Raw genomic sequence first — 14665 nt, forward strand, 5'->3', positions numbered from 1 at the left:
TGCCATATTTTCCCCAGCACTCTCTCCTCAATAACACAATACACACATTCATCAATCTTTATTTGTAAATAGAACATGATATTCAGTCTTAGTGTGTGTGTGCATCAAAGAATTTCATCAAAGCAAAGATACTGTAGCGAACGGCGGGGTAGAGCAGCTTGCCTTAAGCGGGTATCGAACTCGCAATCTTTCGTTTACAAACCGGCCGCGCTAGCCACAACACCAAGAGCGGTAACTCCCTTGGCGGAATTGCTAACGGGCCTTTCACAGGGTCGTTACAATACTTTAAATCCAAGGGTGATCAAAGCAAAGATGCTTCAGAACAAAAGATCTTTTCTACAAAAGTAAAGTAGTTTCTCCAACACTGCTCATTGAGGTGTGTGTGTGTGTGTGTGTGTGTGTGTGTGTTCGTGCGTGCGCGCGTGCGTGTAATTAAAAGCCTCCTGTCCACCAACTAGCCTGCCTAATTTGACTGCAGCCTTGCACTTCGCCAGGAGAGGTCACTGTAACTGAAGCTTCGAGTAATTCAATTCAATTCAATTCAAAGTGTTTATTATCATATGCACAGCAGAAAACATGTTTCACTGTACAACGAAATTCTTGCTTTGCTGTCCGCAGAATGCCAACCAATGTAAAATATACAATACTAAAGAATATACAATATATACTAAACAAATGTACAAGACAGCAAAATTTAAGGCATAAAATAAAATAGCAGCAATAATAATAATAAAACAGTGCAAATGTAGCAGTGCAATTATGCAAACTGGAAAGTTCAGTTATTGAGGTAGTACGGTTATATTAATCTCCTATGGGTTGTTTAGGAGTCTGATGGCAGTGGGAAAGAAGGAGTTCTTCAGTCGGGTGGTCCTGCATTTAACACTTCTGTACCTCCGGCCTGAGGGTAGAAGTGTGAACAGTCCGAGCTGGGGGTGGGTGGGGTCCTTGAGGATGGAGGCGGCTCTCCTGTGGACTCTGCGGTGGTAGATGCTCTGCAGAGAGGGCAGTGGAGTCCTGGTGATTTTCTCAGCAGTCTTCACCACTCTCTGCAGGCGTCTGCGGTCCATAGCAGTAGTGCTGCCATACCACACAGTGATACAGCTAGTTAGGATGCTCTCAACAATGCAGCTGTAGAAGTTGCTGAGGATCTTGGGCGACATGCCAAACTTCCTCAGCCTCCTCAGAAAGTACAGCCGCTGTTGGGCCTTCTTAACCAGCTGAGTGGTGTCCAGGTGAGGTCCTCGCTGATGTGGACGCCCAGGTATTTGAAACTGCTCACCCTCTCTACTTCAAGTTCCCGGATGTACAGTGGCCGATGAGGTCCCCTCTTCTTCCTCATGTCCACTATCATCTCCTTCGTCTTGTCCGTATTGAGGGTGAGGTTGTTGTCCTCGCACCATGTTACCAGACTGGCCACCTCCCTCCTGTAAGCTGCTTCGTCCCCGCCAGTGATGCATCCTATCACTGCGGTGTCGTCTGCAAACTTTAGGATGATGTTGTCCTTGTGGGAGGCGACACAGTCGTGGGTGAACAGGGTGTAGAGAATGGGGCTGAGGACGCATCCCTGTGGGGTGCCAATATTTGTAATAATGCTGGCTGAAGTCCTATTGCCAATCCTGACAGACTGGGGCCTGCCAGTCAAAAAGTCTAGGAGCCAGTCACAGAGGGTGGGGTGCAGGCCAAGTGTGGACATTTTGTGGATGAGTCTGTGGGGGATGACTGTATTAAAAGCGGAGCTGTAGTCTACAAAGAGCGTCCTGATGTAGGAGTCTTTGTTTTCCAGGTGGGAGAGGGAATAGTGGAGGACAGCAGCGATAGCGTCTGAGGTGGACCTGTTGGGCCGGTAGGCATACTGCAGGGGGTCTAGGGTGTCCGGCATGCTGCTCTTAATGTGTGCCAGTACCACTCTCTCAAAACACTTCATAATGATTGGAGTGAGTGCTACTGGCCTGTAATCATTCAGGCAGGCAGGTTGGCTCTTCTTGGGAAGGGGGACGATGGTTGTGGTCTTGAAGCAGGAGGGAACAATGCTGTGACTGAGGGAAAGGTTGAAGATGGAGGTGAGAACATCAGCCAGCTCATTAGCACATGCTCTGAGAGCCCGCCCAGGGATGTTGTCTGGTCCTGCTGCCTTGCGGGGGTTGATCTTCCTCAGGGCTTTGTTTACCTGGCCTGATGAGATGGTTAGTGGAGGGGAGGGGGGTCGGGTGGTCCCGGTGTCTGTGTGCCTCCTCTCTGTGCTGTGGCTGGAGGTCTCAAAGCGGGTGTAGAAGATGTTAAGGTCGTCCGGCAGGCTGTCTGTGGAGCTGATGGTGTTGGTGGTGGTCCTGTAGTCTGTGATGTGCTGCAGGCCTTGCCACATCTGCCCGGAGTCAGCAGTGGAGTAGAAGCCGTCCAGCTTCTCTCTGTACTGCCTCTTGGCCGCTGTAATGGCTTTTTTCAGTTGAACCCATAATGAACCCATTTTCGAAACAATTGGCTCAAGTGGTTCAGTGCTTCACAAAAGCTTCATTTGCCCATCACTAACATTTAGTACATATGGTATATAATCAAACATTAGCACACATGATAGCCTACTTCAGTAATCATCCCTGAGTAAGATCACACAATCAAACAGTTCTATATTTCTATATTCTTAGTACCTTCCGTGTTAGTAAGCTGTCATCACAATGAGGCCCAAGCAGATCAAGATTCAAGATTCTTTATTTGTCACGCGCATACAAGTATACAGTGAAATGCAAAAGTGACAGTGCCACAGAGTAGTGCAACAATACAATAAGTTTAAAAATAGAATAAAATAAAAATAGAAGTAGAGAATTTAGAAAACACATAAAAGCTAAAAAAAAACACACATCCTCTGCGGAGCTCTCACAACGGCGACCGGCAGACATGTTGACCCGGGGTCGTACACTTGCATTCTAATTCTCTTATTTAGTTATGCAGTTACACATATTCGAACCAACTTATCATTTATAAGCAGTAATGCAGTTTACACCTATTTTAATCAACTTATCATTCATAAGCAGTTATGCAGTTGCACCTATTTGAGGGATAGATCAAAGATAAAATGTGTTTCAGGAACATCCGCAGCCGCGGTGTCCATCGTCAGGTTGGGCCCCCAGCTGCTAAGCTTTTTCTATTTCTCGCTGTGTCGTGGTGATTCACCAAGGTTGCTCTCAAACCTCGGGCCAATCCTGCTGTGCTTACCTGGGTAATATTGGGAATGGTGTTTAGGCCGAGAAATATACATACTAGACTCGCCCTCGGCGACAGTCCCACACTGGTATGGTTTCTCTCCTGTGTGCATTCTCTGGTGTTTTCTTGCGTGTCCTGCATCACTGAAACTCCTACCACACTGTGAGCATTGGTATGGTTTCTCTCCTGTGTGTATTCTTTGATGCCTCTTTAGGCATCCTGCAGAACTGAAACTCTTCTCACACTGTGAGCATTGGTATAGTTTCTCTCCTGTGTGTATTCTCTGATGTTTTATTAGGTATCCTTTATCACCAAAACTCTTACCACACTGGGAGCAGTGGTGTGGCCTTTCTCCTGTGTGGATGAGCTGATGCCTCTTAAGGTTACCTGCCCGATTGAAACTCTTCCCACACTGGGAGCAGTGGTATGGTTTATTTCCTGTGTGTATTCTCTGATGCCTGTTTAGGGCACTTGCACAATTGAAACTCTTCCCACACTGGGAGCAGGAGTGTGGTTTCTCTCCTGTGTGTATTCTCTGGTGCCTCTTTAGTGCTCCTGCCTGATTAAAACTCATCCCACACAGTGGGCAAGGGTAAGTCTTCTCTCCTGTGGAAGCCTGTGGGTGTGATTTAAGGTGAGTTGAACAACTAAAACTCCCACTGCAATCTAAACAGGGACGGGGCCTGCAAGTGTGACTTCCCAAATCCTCTGGCTTATAGAAACTATTGCAGCAGTCCATGCAGTGGTGTTTTTTCTGTCTTGAGCTCCTCTGTCTGTGTTGTTTATGGTTTCCTGATGCGCTGGGGCTGGTCTCGCTGTCTGGGTGAGATCTTTCGTCTGTAAGAACAGGAACATATACAGGGTTACAAACACCATGACACAGCAACAATAGGCCCAACAGTGAGCAAAGTTGCCCAAAATAATAATAATATTCCACATGGATAGGATGCTTTGACACTTCACAGACGGACATTGGCTACACTCTAAGTTTCATGTCGACAAAAGCTGTAACTAAAATCTCTGACCATAACTGTGGAGGAGAAATATATAAACATAGGCCAAATCAGCGATAAAAACTCTTTGCGCATGCAGTCATGAAGCTGTGAGCACAGTTGTGTTTTAGCCTACTGGTCGTATGTGTGGTGGATCCAGGAACAACTGTAGGATCATTTGCGTCTCCAACAACCGTTATGTGCATCTCCAGCGAGCCAATTTCACAGTAAGCCTACTGTCATTTAGGTGAACACGTGACTTCTCTTTCATTCTGCATCAGTCTAGCCCACATCCAACCTGTCACTCATTTGATATGCAGGAGTATACAATAGTGTTGTCATAATTGGTGCTTTTGTGTTAGCCGTGTGAAATATTATTCTCTTAAAATAATATATAATAATAAAACATAATAAAATAATAAAACATTGTATTGAAAGACACATTTACCGACTTATTTCTTATTCCTGGCCTTTATATTTATGTTATGTTAACCTGTTGTCAGTGTGACTCTACAAGTGAAATTGATTTGTCAAAGTGGCTCCTTAATTTAAAAAAAGATTGAAGACCACTGCTGTAGAGTATTGTGAGTTTTGGGGGTATTTTGTCAAACTATTTCTTGGTATTTTGAATGAGGAATATGGGGTCCAACATGTGCTTCCTTAGGGTTGGTGATGCCAAAAGAACCAGCACATCTCTGAGAGCTATGAATGAAGACTGAGGAGAGGTTTCCCAGACACAGATTAATCCTACTCCTGGACTAGTAAACATGGCAAAGGAGATTCTTCATTAAACATGGTCTATAGTCCAGGACCATCCACTATTAATCTGGGTCTGGGAAACTAGCCCTGATAGATCAATCCCACACAAGGAGACCAGGACTGTCAGACTATGCAGGTACTGACTGACTTACAGTGCACTTGTAGCATTGATTTTACAGCAGTGCAATGACACTATAGAACAAAGACTTACCATCTGTCTCTTCAATCTCCACTTCTACTCCGTCCTCTTCTTTCACCATTACTCCATTCTCCTCTCCATCTTCTTCCTCCAGCTTCACTGCCACCATCTCTGGACCCCACTGTGTGCTTTTCTGGGCTGGAGAACCACAGCCTGAACCTGGGGAGTCTGTGGTGTGTTTATGGTTTGCTGAGGTGGAGCTGGACTTGCTGTCTGCGTCTGGGTTAGAGGTCTCTCCTGTAAGATTAGGAACATATACAGGGTTAGAAACACCATGAGAACAACAATCAAATTTTCCTTGTTAAAAACAGTCAGCAAAATAAGCATCACATTTTAAATAGATGGGATGGAGATAGGAGATAATCTATTTTTTTTTCTTTTTTCTCTTGTTTTGAATATGGCTAGCACTTGCAAAACATTTTACGGTGCCTCACTCATTGTTTAAGAAAAGGTACAATAACAACAAGCTCTACAGTATTGTGACTTTTGGGGGTATTTCTTCAAACTATTTTGTGATTTTGAACGAGGAAAATGTGGTCCAAGAAGTGCCTCCTTGGGTTAAGTGATGCTTAACCTCGTCCCCTCGCTATTGTGCACAGTGCACATAAGTCTGGAATAACAACGACTCAAACCCGGCCTTCACAGGAGTGAATTTTCTAAGTATTTGTCATTATTTGATTTTAGCAAATCATACGACTGCAAGGCCCCCAATCAGAAGCCTGTGGTGTCACTGGGGGGGAGGTGCTGTTGGAGATGATTGATGTGGACTAAAGCCAATAGCATTGGTAGTTTTTCACAAACTTTCTATTGGGTAAACAAAGGCCAAGTTTGACGTGTTGGTCTACCAGACCTTCCAAGCATACTGGGCGAAGTGTCTGGGAACAAGATGAAGTGATGCCAGGAGAACCAGCACCTCTCTGAGGCTGCAGAGTGCTATGAATGAAGACTGAGGAGAGGTTTCCCAGACACAGATTAAGCCTGGATTAATAAACATTGCCTTTGGAGATTCTTCATTAAACATGGTCTATTGTCTAGGTTTTAATCTGGGGTTTTGAAAACTAGCCATGATATGACCAACAGTGGTTTATCAATCCCACACAAGGGGAGAGACCAGGACTGTCAGTATGCAGGTACTGACTGACTTACAGTGCACTGGTAGCAGTGTTATACAGCAGTACAATGACACTCACCACTATACAACAAAGACTTACCATCCGTCTCACTGTCTTTCATCTCCATTTCTCCTCTGTCCTCACTCATCACTCCCTCCTCCCTCATTTCTTCTCCTCCGTCCTCTTCTTTCACCATCACACCCTTCTGCATTACATCTTCTCCATTCTCTTCTTTCACCATCACTCCATTCTCCTCTACTTCTTCTTTCACCATCACACCCTTCTGCATTACATCTTCTCCATTCTCTTCTTTCACCATCACTCCATTCTCCTCTACTTCTTCTTTCACTATCACACCCTTCTGCATGACATCTTCTTCTATTTCTTCTTCTTTCATCATCACTCCATTCTCCTCTACATCTTCTTCCTCCAGCTTCACTGCCACCATCTCTGGACCCCACTGTGTGCTCTTCAGAGCTGGAGAACTACAGCCAGATCCGGGGGACTCTGTGGTTGCTGCCATGTATGAGCCTGCAGCTAGAAACAAAGGAGGCACAAACAGTGTAGAGTAAATTAGTGGGATTGTTACAGCAATTCCAGCTATTGTTATTGCCCATACTTATTCTTAAGTAGGCTTGCTTCAGCAACATCTATCCATCCATCCATCCATCCATCATTCTATCTATGACTTTTTAACATACTATACATCTAACATTCTATCTTTCCAACCTTCTATCTATCGAACTTTTCAACTACCAAGCATCATCCTTTCTTCCTTTCACCAGACACTACTGCTTTACTCTCATTGATTCACTGAAATCCCATTTAGACTGACGGGACATGTCACCTGCAAATGTAATAATCTATGACTAACTAACTACATTTGTTTGTAATGAATAATTACGTATTAGCTTGTAGTCACTAACAGAGCTCCACCTATGAACAGCCGCAGCTCTGGACCGCAACTCCTACCGTCAGGTCGGCGCCTCCGTTGTTGTTGAAGCTCGTGTCGCTGCCCCAGTCTCTGTGTAATAAGTGAAAATATAAAATAATCCTGGTACAAATAAATCATGACTTCATTCATTCATACTATTATGAAGTCGCAGTGCGATCGCAGAGAAGAGACGGCAAAAAATGTCAAAATATGACCCAGAGAGTGAAAACTCATTGAAACGCGCCACGTGGAAACGTCATCACCTTGCGCCTCATCGAGGTTCGGACACGCCCATTTTGAGTGAAAACAAAGCGTTCATCACCTGCCTCATATCAATGCAGAGTAGTCTATTTTTTTGTTGTCTTTTTGTGTTTCAATAAACTTTCTAGTATGCCTGTAATGTCGTTAATACAATTGTTGTCCAACAACTGCAGTATGATTACAAGACAGTTGTCCTGCAACCACAAAATGCTAGCTGGCTAACCGTGACGGAGAACTCATTGGCAGTTTTGTCTCCCAGTAGTATTAGTGGTTGCAGGAGGCTTCCAGACGTGTCGTCTCTGTGGAAGTCTATTGGGTCCCCACCCCTTTGTCTTTTCTATGGGAATTGTAATTTCCACCCTCGATTTCTAGGCCATCATTACACTGTAAAGTAAAGTACCCCATTACTCCTCTGCACATTGTGAAGTCAGCACTTGTTTTCATGTTGCACTGTGGTTGTCAATGACTACCACCTAACCCTAACACTCTGGTTGTCAATGACTACCACCTAACCCTAACACTCTGGTTGTCAATGACTACCACCTAACCCTAACACTCTGGTTGTCAATGACTACCACCTAACCCTAACACTCTGGTTGTCAATGACTACCACCTAACCCTAACACTCTGGTTGTCAATGACTACCACCTAACCCTAACAAACATACGTGAACTGGAAAAAAGAAGTTCCAAAAGAAACTTTGTGGGCTTGCAAAGTGTTACTTTTGGTAGTGGAAAAGGTTAAACAATGTTTTTATAGATAGATATATACATTTGAGGGGTAGTTGAAAGTCTTATTATGGTAGCGGATAAAATTAGAGATAGCTACAGTGGCCATCTGGAACACCGGGAGAATTCACCACACGAAGAAGAAGATGACTGTTTATTTGGCCATGCAATCAATTCTCATCAATTGTAGGAATGTGGTACACCCCCTCCGAGACAACACACATGCACACCCCCAAGGGAGAGCACAGAGTCAGCCATGTTCAGCTCCCCTGGAGCAGTTAGGGGTTAAGTGCCTTGCTCAAGGGCACAACAGCAGTGGTAGGCACCTTAGATATGATGCCAGTAACCTTCCAGTCACCAGCTCACATCCGGCTCCCTCTTGGAGTGGGGATCAAACCAGCGACCTGCCGACTGCTGGCCGGCCTCTCGACCTCTCGATCTCTAGGCTACCTGCCGCCCCTAAAGACCGCTGTCCCACTCAGAAGGCAGGGTGACATCAGGCCCATTGTTCCAGACAGAGACATGGCACATGAAGTACAAACAAAAAGCCCCAATTACTTTGCCGTTAAGTCAAATCCAAAGGATTCCAGAACACTCACCACCTCGAGTGCCAAGTGTTTTATGTGGCGTTTACCTAGCAACAACATGAAGCATCATAATTTATGCATTTTTGGTGAATGAAGTCACCCTTGGCACTCCAGAATGTTGACAGTTTGAGTGGCTTTATTCACCCTCAGCACTGAATGAGTTAAAGCTTTCTGGGAAATGAACACAGAATCATCATAAGAAGCCCCCTGTTGTGGACAGTACAACCATTTCCTGATACCACTTCCCAAATGACATGAAAACAATGACAACACAAGACAGACCTCTCAAAGTTTCTCTTTTATTCAACTATTTTATTCCAAAATTAATGTGAAATCATATGATGACCATCACATGATAAGAACGCCCTTTCATAACAATCTCTGCTGAGCCAGCTGCCATTTTCAGCTTTATACAGCAGAGTGAGATCCAAGGACTCTTAATCTATACTGTACTCTCTATCCCGCCTCAAAGTTAAAAAAGACAGACAACCTTGCCTCTGATAGAACTGACCCCCTTATTTCAAATACTGACCACCTGAGTCCAACAAGAGGTGGGGGGTGAAGGGGGCCAGTGCTGATCATCAAGAGACCCAGGAATCAGCTGCCTAAACCTGGGAACATCTCAGTGAGGGTGGCCTGGGAACATCTCAGTGAGGGTGGCCTGGGAACATCTCAGTGAGGGTGGCCTGCTTACTGCTCCTCCGCAGGGTGTTGGTGCGAGTGGCAGAACTGGGAGTGGCGCCGAGGGAGGCTCTCCTCTGGGTGGAGCTCTGTTCTACCTGAGGGGTAGGGCCAGGTGGGCTCTTCTCCGCTCTCCTCTGGGTGGAGCTCTGTTCTACCTGAGGGGTAGGGCCAGGTGGGCTCTTCTCCACTCTCCTCTGGGTGGAGCTCTGTTCTACCTGAGGGGTCGGGCCAGGTGGGCTCTTCTCCGCTCTCCTCTGGGTGGAGCTCTGTTCTACCTGAGGGGTCGGGCCAGGTGGGCTCTTCTCCGCTCTCCTCTGGGTGGAGCTCTGTTCTACCTGAAGGGTCGGGCCAGGTGGGCTCTTCTCCGCTCTCCTCTGGGTGGAGCTCTGTTCTACCTGAGGGGTAGGGCCAGGTGGGCTCTTCTCCGCTCTCCTCTGGGTGGAGCTCTGTTCTACCTGAGGGGTCGGGCCAGGTGGGCTCTTCTCCGCTCTCCTCTGGGTGGAGCTCTGTTCTACCTGAGGGGTAGGGCCAGGTGGGCTCTTCTCCGCTCTCCCCCTCGCCTCTTTGGAAGTAGAGGAGTGCGAGGGCCCCCTGCTGGGCCCGGGGTTCTGGCGGAGCTGGTACTGATCCCTGGAGCCTTTGCTGCGGTCCACAGCGCGGAGGGCCTCCTCTCGGTCCAGCCGCTTCTGCACCCGGAGAGCCATCCGTCTGTCCTCTTCCTCCTGCTGCCTCCGGCTGAAGAGCTGCTCCTCCCTCTGGGCCAGCTCCTGGAACAGCAGGGCCTCTCCTGGGTCTGGTTGAGCCTCCCCACGCTGGGGAAGGGATGAGGAAGAGCACGGCCGCTTACTGGCCATATCTCCCTCCCCACTCTGCTCAATGTCACAGCTCTTTCTTTTAGTTGAAGTCCCCTCTTCCCGTGGTGTGTTGTGGGGGGGTGTCTGTTTTAACGAGGGGTCAGTGGGATGGTGTGTGATTTCTGCGGAAGCTGCGGTCTCACACTGCAGCCTGGGGCTCCCCTGTCTGCCAGGGAAGGCCAGCGAGGGCGTTGGGTGCTCTGGAAGTTCCTGTGAGGGCCGAGGCTTCATGTCTGAGTGGCGGATGTTTTCCTTCGATGGAACAGAGGTGTAACCAGAGATTAGGGGGAAACAACAACAACATCTCAACTTTATGAAAATCACGTCAGTTATTTTGGACGAAATAAAGAGATGTGTGTAATAGTAAATGCTGAGTGAATAAGCATAAAGAGACTTGGGTTAGCCTAACCCTAACCCAACCCCTAACCCTAACCCTGACCCTAACCCTAACCCTGACCCTGACCCCAACCCTAACCCAACCCCTAACCCTAACCCTGACCCTAACCCTGACCCTGACCCCAACCCTAACCCAACCCCTAACCCTAACCCTGACCCTAAACCCTAACCCACCTTGTTGGAACTGGTCTCTGAGCCACTGCTGTGTCTTTGGGGAAAAGGGCATAAGAATCTGAGAACAGAAATCAAATCAAATTGTATTTGTCATGTACACAATGTACTAGCAATGAAATTCTTTTGGGCAAGCAACTGCTCAACAATGAAACAATCAACAATTAGCAATAATAATAATAATGATAATAAACAATAATAATAGAAAAAGACAATAATTATAACAAGATGGTGTATTAGTTGCCATGACTGAATGCCTTCTGAACAGAAGACAGGGTAAGAAGAACAGACCCTGATACCAACACTAACACACATTGCAAACTAGGTTATAAATCTGACCAATAATAATAATAATAATCTGACCATGAAAGGAGTTCGGGAGGACTCACCTCTCTATGTCCCCTGCAGTGGCGTGGTTCCTCTTCTTGGCGGGAGTGATGTCATTTGGTTGCATGTTCTTCTGAGATTCCGAGATCGGGATTGGGTTCTGAGGAGAAAACAGATGTGTGTGTGAGCATGTCATAGCATGCTTCCTACTTCAGTGGTCAAATTGTGGTCCTCTGTGGTTCAGTTGGTAGAGCATGGCGCTAACAATGCCTAGGTTATGGGTTTGATTCTCGCTGGGACCATCATCTATACTGAAATGTATGAACTCACTGCAATGTAAGTCGCTTTGGATAAAAGCGTCAGTAAATGGCACATATTATATATTATTATTATATATAAAGCTGAAAGTCAATCCAACCTGCACTACATGTAGGCAAACCTACAGTGCCCTCCATAAGTACTGGAAAGAGGACGCATTCCTTTTTTGAGCAGTTTGGATTACTATGAGGTTAAAGTAGAGATTCTCAGCTTTAATTCAATGTTTTCTGGTTTTTCAGATTGGTTTCACCATTTAGAAATTACAACCCTTTTTATGCATAGTCCCCCTATTTCAGGGCACCTAAAGTATTGGAAAATTGGCTTGACAGGTGTTTCTGGTTAGTCAGGTGTGTTCCATCATATCATCTGTGCAGGTATAAGAGAGCTGTCAATGTCTAGTATTGATTCTAGGCTTTGCATTTGCCTTTGGTGTCTGTCAACATGAGGACCAAAGAGACGTAAATGACAGTCAAGGAAGCCATTATGAGGCTGAAATATCAGAAACAGCCAAAACCACAGACTTACCAAAATCTACAGTTTTTTAACATCATTAAAAAAGCAAAAAAAAGCAGTGGTGAGCTCAGCTATCACAAATGGCTGGTAGGCCAAGGAATACTTCTACAGTATATGATTAAATAATGCTCACCATGATTAAGAAAAAACCCAAAACAACAACAATGTACATCAGGAACACTCTCCAGGAGGTCGGCGTGAATGAGAGACCACCATCCGCAGAATACGCCACCAGTCGAACTACAGAGGCTTCACTGCCAGGTGCGTACTACTAGTCAGCATTTTTCAGTCGTCCACTGTAGAGGTCTTGCTTTCATTTTAATGATGTTGCGAATAGTCGATTTTGGTAAGCCTAAGGTTTTGGCTATGTTTCTGATTGTTGTCATTTCTAAATGACAGAAATACCATCAAATAAAAGCTGAGGATCTCTCCTCCATCCTCAGAGTAACTGTTTGATTACAGATCCAAACGTTTGGAGTTTAGAGCCAAAAGACAGCTTCACTGTCCCAATACTTATGGAGGGCTCTGCATATTACATCAAATGTACCATATATACATTGTTACAGGAAAAGGCAGAAAGGAAATGAATGTTTATCACTAATGTAGTATTCCAACCTACCCACTCCTGGCTGAGCAGTCTGGCCAGGTTCTCATCGGTCTCCAGCTGCCTCTCCTCCTGTCTCCTCCTCTCCTCCGCCAGGCGCTCCTCCTCCTCTGCCAGGAGGTGCTGGATGTACTCCTCACTGGCCTTCCTCTCTGCCTCCTCTAGAGCACGCTTCTCCTCGGCCAGCTGTGAAGAGGTTAAAAGGTCAGTGATTGGCAGCAGTTATACAGTAATCAGCGGTTATACAGTAATCACAGTTGTACATCCTGAGTGCTGACCTTGTTATACAGTAATCAGCAGTTATACAGTAATCACAGTTGTACATCCTGAGTGCTGACCTTGCTGATTTGATCTTCATACTCTCTCCGCACCTCTCCTGGCTGGCTGACTCTGGGTCTGGAGACCGAGGCTGGGGGCAGGGAGGGGAATCAACAGGTCAGCCTAACCCAACCTCGCCAAGTCAATGCAAAGAAAATAAATATGTTCCAGCACACCTTTACGTCAAAGACGCTGTATGCAACCATAACTGTCCACAAGGACAGCCAGGATACCGAGGACACCTACTGGTCAGGGGTGGAAATGGTGAGAATAAAACATTTAATAAAAAAAATGTTTAAATGCTCATTTCTGGTGACTTTTAGGATTTAGGTGTAGAAAGTCCTTACCCTAGAATGACCCTAGAATGACGGCAAATCAGCTGCAAAACTAAAGAGGACCTAAAGAGGAGGGGCAATTTCTCTGCTCCAATTCACAACAAAACAAACTGGAAAAACGTAGAGGTGAAAGAGGTGAAACGTAGAGGTGAAAGAGGGGAAACGTAGAGGTGAAAGAGGGGAAACGTAGAGTTGAAAGAGGGGAAACGTAGAGTTGAAAGAGGGGAAACGTCACTCACTGCTTTCCTCGTCTTCCTCTTGCCCGCTGATCCTCCGCTGACACTGCAGAGGGAACGCAGCCTGCACGCGGCTCCACAGCTCCACGTTGACCAGCGTCTTCTTCCTGCCGTTAAGCCTCGCCCACGTGGACACCCTCTTGCGACACAGCGGGCAGCACAGGTTGGCCTTGTCCACCGTCTCCTGGAAGCAGGGCTTGCAGAAGCTGTGGGCGCAGGGCAGCGTCACCGGCTCCAAGAAAACCTCCAGGCAGACCGGGCAGAGGCAGTCAGCCCGAGACAACGCCCCCACCCCCCCCTCTGTTACAGCCACCTCCTCCTCAGACAACGCCCCCGCCCCGCCCTCTGTTACAGCCACCTCCTCCTCAGACACTGGGGGCATCCCTCCACTTTCCTGTCCGTTTATTGCTTCGTCCGTTAGTTCTGTACGTGTGAAATCAAATGCCCAGAGGTTACAGTCAAAATAACATTCTGAGTAAGGTGATTTGGTGGCATATATCGAGGACAGCTACATAGAGTTACTACATAGAGTAGTTACTTAAAGCCTCTAAAATACCAACTCCACGAAATCTATTTGTTAACAAAGGTTTCTAAATGCGACAGCTTGCTAGGGAGTGACACCGGTTATTAACTAACTCACGCCATTTTGTTGCTACAGACTAGACTAGCATGCTTGTTCTACCTGGCTGAACTTACATGCTTGTAACTGGCGTGCCTGGTTCTCCAACACCAGAGACACAAGTTAGCTAGATGGCCAGCCATCTTTCTGACTGTAATATACTTTGTAAAATACAAGAACAACCAAGTGATTATCAAATGTAACAGTTAACAAATAGAAAAGACACTGCTACAAACATGTCACTCTTACTAAAACGACAGACGATGTTCCTCTGTGGGAGGCCGAGGTCTGGCCGGCCCTAGCGACGCTAACGCAGCTAGCTGGGTTCTCCACGGTCAGGAGCAAAGGGAAAAGCGAGCTGAATTTTAAATTAAAAGATTATTCAGAAACTACTTCATAATTTCCATAGACTCCCGCGCTATGTTTCAGACAGGCTCTGACAGAAAATGTGAGAGATAAATAAGATTAGCTTTCAATATGAAGAAGAAATCCCGGGAAAATAGACAAATATGGACCTGCGTGA

The 14665-nt window shown here is 46.2% G+C and overlaps 2 protein-coding genes across 5 annotated transcripts; both read right to left on the reverse strand.

Annotated features, from left to right (window-relative positions):
- Positions 1-2685: 2685 nt before the first annotated feature.
- Positions 2686-7333, reverse strand: LOC310803631 (uncharacterized protein). 3 transcript variants are annotated; one of them, XM_083668483.1, is made up of 4 exons: positions 7230-7333; positions 6357-6794; positions 5158-5382; positions 2686-4032 (listed from the first exon to the last, which is right to left on the reverse strand). In XM_083668483.1, the coding sequence occupies exons 1-4, from the start codon at positions 7327-7329 to the stop codon at positions 3137-3139; spliced, it is 1659 nt and encodes a 552-aa protein (XP_083524609.1). In that variant the 5' UTR covers positions 7330-7333; the 3' UTR covers positions 2686-3136. The 3 variants fall into 3 exon arrangements, with proteins under 3 accessions (XP_083524609.1, XP_083524610.1, XP_083524611.1); XM_083668484.1 differs by having other exon boundaries at positions 7184-7254; XM_083668485.1 differs by having other exon boundaries at positions 7162-7254.
- Positions 7334-9056: 1723 nt separating this feature from the next.
- Positions 9057-14665, reverse strand: rnf168 (ring finger protein 168). Of its 2 annotated transcripts, none has more exons than XM_083668391.1 (7): positions 14392-14665; positions 13527-13946; positions 12973-13043; positions 12650-12820; positions 11262-11359; positions 10876-10933; positions 9057-10557 (listed from the first exon to the last, which is right to left on the reverse strand). In XM_083668391.1, exons 2-7 carry the CDS (start codon positions 13903-13905, stop codon positions 9415-9417), a joined length of 1920 nt encoding a protein of 639 aa, XP_083524517.1. In that variant the 5' UTR covers positions 13906-13946; positions 14392-14665; the 3' UTR covers positions 9057-9414. The 2 variants fall into 2 exon arrangements, with proteins under 2 accessions (XP_083524517.1, XP_083524518.1); XM_083668392.1 differs by having other exon boundaries at positions 14220-14665.

Source organism: Argentina silus (genome assembly GCF_951799395.1).
Source record: "Argentina silus genome assembly, chromosome: 1".
Taxonomy (NCBI): Eukaryota; Metazoa; Chordata; class Actinopteri; order Argentiniformes; family Argentinidae; genus Argentina; species Argentina silus.

Coding starts and splice junctions, on each gene's coding strand:
- LOC310803631 (XM_083668483.1), bottom strand. CDS start 7,329: ATGATTTATTTGTACCAGGATTATTTTATATTTTCACTTATTACACAG. Junction 5,383..6,356: donor GAAAGACAGTGAGACGGATG/GTAAGTCTTTGT, acceptor CTAATCTTACAG/GAGAGACCTCTAACCCAGAC. Junction 4,033..5,157: donor GGAGATTGAAGAGACAGATG/GTAAGTCTTTGT, acceptor CTGTTCTTACAG/ACGAAAGATCTCACCCAGAC.
- rnf168 (XM_083668391.1), bottom strand. CDS start 13,905: ATGCCCCCAGTGTCTGAGGAGGAGGTGGCTGTAACAGAGGGCGGGGCG. Junction 11,360..12,649: donor GACTGCTCAGCCAGGAGTGG/GTAGGTTGGAAT, acceptor TTTTCTCCTCAG/AACCCAATCCCGATCTCGGA. Junction 10,558..10,875: donor CAGAGACCAGTTCCAACAAG/GTGGGTTAGGGT, acceptor GTTCCATCGAAG/GAAAACATCCGCCACTCAGA.